The 6,269-nt window shown below is 37.7% G+C and overlaps 1 protein-coding gene across 1 annotated transcript; it reads left to right on the top strand.

Moving 5' to 3' along the window:
* Positions 1-1,037: 1,037 nt before the first annotated feature.
* Positions 1,038-1,976, top strand: LOC112833329 (olfactory receptor 4F3/4F16/4F29-like). Its single transcript, XM_025884426.1, has one exon. It carries the CDS (start codon positions 1,038-1,040, stop codon positions 1,974-1,976), a length of 939 nt encoding a protein of 312 aa, XP_025740211.1.
* Positions 1,977-6,269: the final 4,293 nt, after the last annotated feature.

Genomic DNA, 6,269 nt, shown 5'->3' with positions numbered 1-6,269 from the left:
GAAGGCATACGCTTAATGACTGAGCCACCCAGGTGCCCAGCACTCTTAATTTCTGTGCATACCATGATGCAAACTCAGACAGTTTATGGACCTGCACCTCTGTGTGGACCACTTCTTCATTACTTCAGGGAATCTAAATATGAATAAGTCACAATATCTGCTTTCAAGGAGCTTACAGTCTTTTCGTAAGTTAGAACTGTACTTGGGTTACTAAAACACAAGACATAGTAAAATAAATGCTAGTGATATAAAGCAAGACTTAAAATTTAATAAGCCTTGAAGATAAATATGTTCCAGAGGTGGGGAGTTAGGACGGAGGGTCTATTTGTCAGAATAAGCCTTGTAATTTTGGAAGTGAATGAAATAGTTTAGAAGTGGTGAGGAGTTTTGTGTGATTGAACCAAAAATCAAAAGAATTTGGTGTTGAATTCTTATTACCCAAGTTGACCAATCTTGTAACTCAGGACAAGGATCATAGTATCTACCCTGGGAGGAAGCAGAGTATTAAATGCAGAGAAAACTTTGTGGCTATACTAGTAATAATAAAGCAAGACTTTATAGACATTGTAAACATTTAAGTAATTTTAAAGATGAATATATTCCCAGAGGTGGGCACTGGGATGGAAGAGAAGAAGGGTCCGGCTTCCAGATAAAGGCTTATGGACTTGGAAGGGATTGAAATAGTGATTAGTTCTGCGTGACTGGGGCCAGATCGTATCAGTTTTGAACCAAAAATCAAAAGGTTTGGCTCATGTTGACTATGTTATAACTCATGAGTAATCACGGCATCAACCCCAAGAGGAAGCAGAGGGTATCAAATGCAGAGACAACCTGGTGGTAGAAAGCAGCTCCACGTGACAGCCACCATTTTTCTGGGTAATCACAGTTGAGAGGCCATGAGCATATCAGGTTGGTTCTAATGCTATAGTAGAAACAGGCCTTCATAATTTTGACTTCTCTCCCAATCTATTAACATAATTATCATAATTTACATTTTCTCCTATGTCCTTCTTCAGGTAGGAGTGCCAACAAAGCCAATGGATGGAATGAATCACTCCGTGGTGTCCGAGTTTGTGTTCCTGGGATTCACCAACTCCTGGGAGATCCAACTTCTCCTCTTTGTGTTCTCCTCCACGTTTTATGTGGCAAGCATGATGGGAAACTCCCTCATCATGCTCACTGTGACTTCTGACCCTCACTTGCACTCCCCCATGTACTTTCTGTTGGCCAACCTCTCCTTCATTGACCTAGGAGTTTCTTCAGCCACTTCTCCCAAGATGATTTATGACCTCTTCAGAAAGCGTAAAGTCATCTCCTTTGGTGGCTGCATCGCTCAAATCTTCTTTATCCATGTCATTGGTGGTGTGGAGATGGTGCTGCTCATTGCCATGGCCTTTGACAGATATGTTGCCATATGTAAGCCTCTCCACTATCTGACCATCATGAGCCCAAGAATGTGCATCTTCTTCTTAGTGGCTGCCTGGATGACTGGCCTTATCCACTCTGTGGTTCAACTGGCTTTTGTGGTAAACTTACCCTTCTGTGGTCCTAATGTATTGGACAGCTTTTACTGTGACCTTCCTCGGTTCATCAAACTTGCCTGCACAGACACCTACCGACTAGAGTTCATGGTCACAGCCAATAGTGGATTCATCTCTGTTGGCTCCTTCTTCATACTGATCATTTCCTATATCATCATCATTCTCACTGTTCAGAAACACTCTTCAGCTGGTTCATCCAAGGCTCTGTCCACACTGTCAGCTCACGTCACTGTGGTATTCTTGTTCTTTGGTCCTTTGATTTTTTTTTATACATGGCCAACTCTCTCCATAGACCTGGATAAGTTTCTGGCCATCTTTGATGCTGTTCTCACTCCTTTCCTGAATCCAGTCATCTATACATTCAGGAATCAAGAAATGAAGGTGGCAATGAGGAGAGTATGCAGACAGCTAGTGAGTTACAGGAAGATCTCTTAAGTGATGCCTGTATTGTGAAGAGCCCTTGTTGACTACTGATGTTCATTATTGATGGTCAAACTTAGAGAAAAGCTCTTGTTTTCTTATCTTGATTTGATTATACATGATGATACTGGGTCTATTTTGTCTTTACTCAGGGGGGGAGGGACATTCACTTTTGAAAAAAGAGTATTACACAGGAAGTATTTTTAAACCAATGATTATAGTAATGTCAAGATTAAATTCCTAAGGAACAGTATTTATCTGAAGTAATTTTTAGAAATATAAGAGGGTATACTTTCAGGCCTTCAGAACATGAAGTATCTCCCAATCTACTTTAATACAGTATGAGTTCATCTTAACTTGACTACATCTGCAAAGTCTATTTCCAAACATGGTCACATTCACAGGTATTGGGGATTAGGATTTCAACTCATATATTTGGTAGACACAAAACCACCCACAACAGTGGTGTAGGTAGTATAGGTTCTTAGAACGAGAATGGTTGTAGTATAGCTACCTATTAATCAGAGTGAAATATATTTAAAATAAACAGAAGGAACTTCAGCTCTTTCATAGGTAATTAACTCTATTTATTTATTTATTTATTTTTTATTATGTTCAGTTAGTCACTGTATAGTACATAATTAGTTTTTAATGTAGTGTTCAATGATTCATTAGTTAAGTATAACACCCAGTGCTCATCACAGCATGTGCCCTCCTCAAAACTCCTCACACTGTTACCCCCTCCCCTGACCCTCCTCCCCTCTGAAACCCCCACATTGTCTCTCGGGGTCCAATAATAGAGCATAAACACACAAAAAGTTATTCTTGGGAGCTAAAGAATCTTGCTAACTTGTATGGTTACACAGAAGGTAAAGAATAACATTTACTGCCTTTAGTCAAGAGTAGAATGAATATACCAAGGTAATTTGTCAGGTCATTGTAAATGAGAGGAAACCAAATTCTGGTCTTGCTTCAATATAGTATTTGGTCATAAAGCATTTCTGTTTTTAAAAATAAAGCAATTAAAGCTGGGCCTTGCAAACTGCCAAAATATTAACATCTATCATTGTTTATTTTCAGTCTCATTATTTATATTCATATATATATGAAACCAAGGCAAGTAGAATTTGCTTCCTGAACCTTCTATAGTTTTCTATCTACATTGGAGTTTGTCTTCCTCTTTCAAATTCTGGAATAACCAGAAATTTTATCTTAGAATAAATCTGTCCATTATCCCACTGAATAAACAAAACCAGATCCTGTTACCTTACAATTACTTCTCATACAGTCTTAATCATCCCTTTTATGACTTTAACCAAGGTAAATTAACTTTTGTTTCACAGACAGTACTCTATTAAAAAAAAAAAACCTTAGAGTCTCTTTAAATTTTTTATTGTTATGTTAATCACCATACATTACATCATTAGTTTTTGATGTAGTGTTCCATGATTCACTGTTTGTGCATAACACCCAGTGCTCCACGCAGAACGTGCCCTCTTTAATACCCATCACCAGGCTAACCCATTCCCCCACCCCCTCCCCTCTAGAACCCTTAGTTTGTTTTTCAGAGTCCATCGTCTCTCATTGTTTGTCTCCCCCTCCGATTTACTCCCCTTCATTCTTCCCCTCCTGCTATCTTCTTCTTTTCTTTTTTTTTCTTAACATATATTGCATGATTTGTTTCGGAGGTACAGGTCTGTGATTCAACAGTCTTGCACAATTCACAGCGCTCACCATAGCACATACCCTCCCCAGTAAAAAAACCCTAGAGTCTGACAGCAGTAGTCTAAGTGAGAAAAACTGGTTTTAATCAGGAATTATTACAATAGGGGAAAAGGGATCTCAGTATAGAACTGGGCTTCATATCCAGTACAATTAGAACAAGTGTGGATTTATAGCCAAAGAGCAGATGGGAGGTGGTTGGTGGATAGAAATTACTAAGGGGAGAATTCTTGCCAAACTGACCTAATAGGATTCTTGCTGAAGGCAGGCCAGAGTGATCAGATATTGAGAGTAAGTATTTAAGAATCAGATATTAAAGGTGAGGGGTTTTCTCTAAACTGACTTAATAGGATTCTAGTTATAATTGGTCTATGCAAGCCCAGCAAGGATGGGGGCTTAGTGGAGTTGAGGGCTAGTGGAGAAGAGTGCTCAGAGGAGCCTGATTAAAGTTTGGTCAAGAAGACTGATTTGTCCAGGCTGCCCAGGTGGCCTCTGCCAGCTGGCCTTCTCCTCAGATCTCAGATTGATTTATGGATGCCTGGGGTGGGCTCATGACTTCTTCTGGTTTTATGCCTGGACAAAATAGATTCCCTGCTGTGAGGAGCTTGGTGAAATCAAGACTCAGCTGACACTCTAGCTGCTCCTTTGGCTTTCCCACCCCTGTAGGACGCAGGTTCTGTCGGTCAAGAAAAATCTGGAGTAAATGAGCTCAGCTGTTGCAAAATGAAGGGATGGATTTATTGAAACAAAATCGTAGCTTCTTTTTTGTTCTTTTGAAGGGTCAGCATATGTAATTATTTTAACAGAGGAAGTCAAGTCAGATGGCTAATAACTCCAATATTGGTACTTGGCCTGGTGGCACTTTTGGGGGGGAATATTAATTTAATAACTATTACATTTTGCTTCCTAAAAGTTTATTTCCTCTACTAGTTTGGACACAGCTGTGGGGCATTCTGCACACATTGGTTTATGCTGTTGGTGGGTCTCCCGGCTTCTCAAATCGTGGCTTGTGGGTTTGACTCTATCCATTTGGAGGGGTTTGGGGGCCCCGAAGCCTTTACTCCTTGTGGTTTGTCCCTGACAGCAGATAAAGCTTCACATTGCCTTTATTTCTTTTGAAGGACCTATTCTTCATGCTACTTGTCCTGATTGTTTTCATAGTGTTCAAATCTGTATTTTTGTATGTAGAGGGAAATAATTTTCTCAACACTAATCACTAATAAATATTGTATGAAATTGCCATGAAGGAGTTCTTGTCTAATAAATGGACATGTAAAAGTGAAAAAAAAAAAGAAGATGGATCTGTTAACTTAAGGTGGGTAATTAAGAATTGCCTCTCATATATTATTATGTTAACAGACTAAGAAGGCTCAGGAATGTTCAAAATATAATCCCCTGTTTTCACAAACATCCTAATTACACCTTCTTAATGGTATTAAACATTATTATTATTATTATTTAAAAAATTTTTAATTTAAGTTCAATTTAGTTAACATATAGTGTATTAATAGTTTCAGGGGTAGAATTTAGTGATTCATCAGTTGCATATAACACCCAGTGCTCATTACATCAAGTGCCCTCCTTAATGCCCATCATCCAATTATCCCATTGCCTCACCCACCTCCCCTCCAGCAACCCTCAGTTTCTTTCCTATAGTTAAGAGTCTCCTTTCTTGGAGTAGTAAAAATGAACAAATTTATTAACATGATCCCAAGATACACCCTATAAAAGTATGAGTAAATTGATACACTCACATACACATACACACACACCCCCAATGTTTCAACACTGAATCTCATTTAAAAATTATCCAGTGAATATCTACTAATTACTGTATTAACACTAACCCAAAATCTTAAAAACAACTCAGGATCTTAGAAATTATATTTCAGTAGACTCACTATAAAACTGAATTATATTTCCAAATGACTGAACACCTGATTTTACATTTTCCATAATTTTACATGCTTCCTTTATACTCCATTCTGATAAAAACACAAACAGACCTATAGCTATTTTATAAAACATGTTACCAAACCAGTCTATGTGCAAACTTTTATTTTGATTATTTATATTTGGATTCTCACATTAAAATGTTCTGAGCCACAGAAAAACATTCTGAGCCATAATTTCTATGAGATTTTTCCTCATGAAAAACATTGCATATATAAAACAGTAGAAATCTGGCTTTATTTTTTTGGAGTTTGGGGAATAGTAGATTTAAGTCAGAACTTATTAATCTCCACAAAGCAATACTAACAGAACTCCTCTAGGAGGGTTTATATTTATTAATACATTCTGGAAGTAGGAAAATATTTCACATTCATAAAACGAGAGGAAAAGTTTCCTCAATTACAGAAACATAGTCACACATAAAACTACTAGGCCAGTTCTAGAATTTCAGCTACTGATCTGGACTTGGGTTTATCAAAAAATTAAAATTGTAGATTGATTGATACATAAAATCTCACACCAGATCTCTAATGAAACTTTTATTCTGTTACCAATGGAAACAAGACAAATTCTACATCCAATGGAAGCAAGACAAACAGATTGAAAAAATGGAGACAAACAGATTAAAAAAAA

This window comes from Callorhinus ursinus, unplaced genomic scaffold, assembly GCF_003265705.2.
Source record: "Callorhinus ursinus isolate GAN/ISIS: 27379988/994484 unplaced genomic scaffold, GSC_fseal_2.0 scaffold25, whole genome shotgun sequence".
Lineage (NCBI taxonomy): Eukaryota > Metazoa > Chordata > Mammalia > Carnivora > Otariidae > Callorhinus > Callorhinus ursinus.
This window is presented reverse-complemented; position numbering and strand designations above follow the sequence as displayed.

Excerpts from the sequence above, each read along its gene's own strand:
- LOC112833329 (XM_025884426.1), top strand. The coding sequence starts at position 1,038 with ATGGATGGAATGAATCACTCCGTGGTGTCCGAGTTTGTGTTCCTGGGA.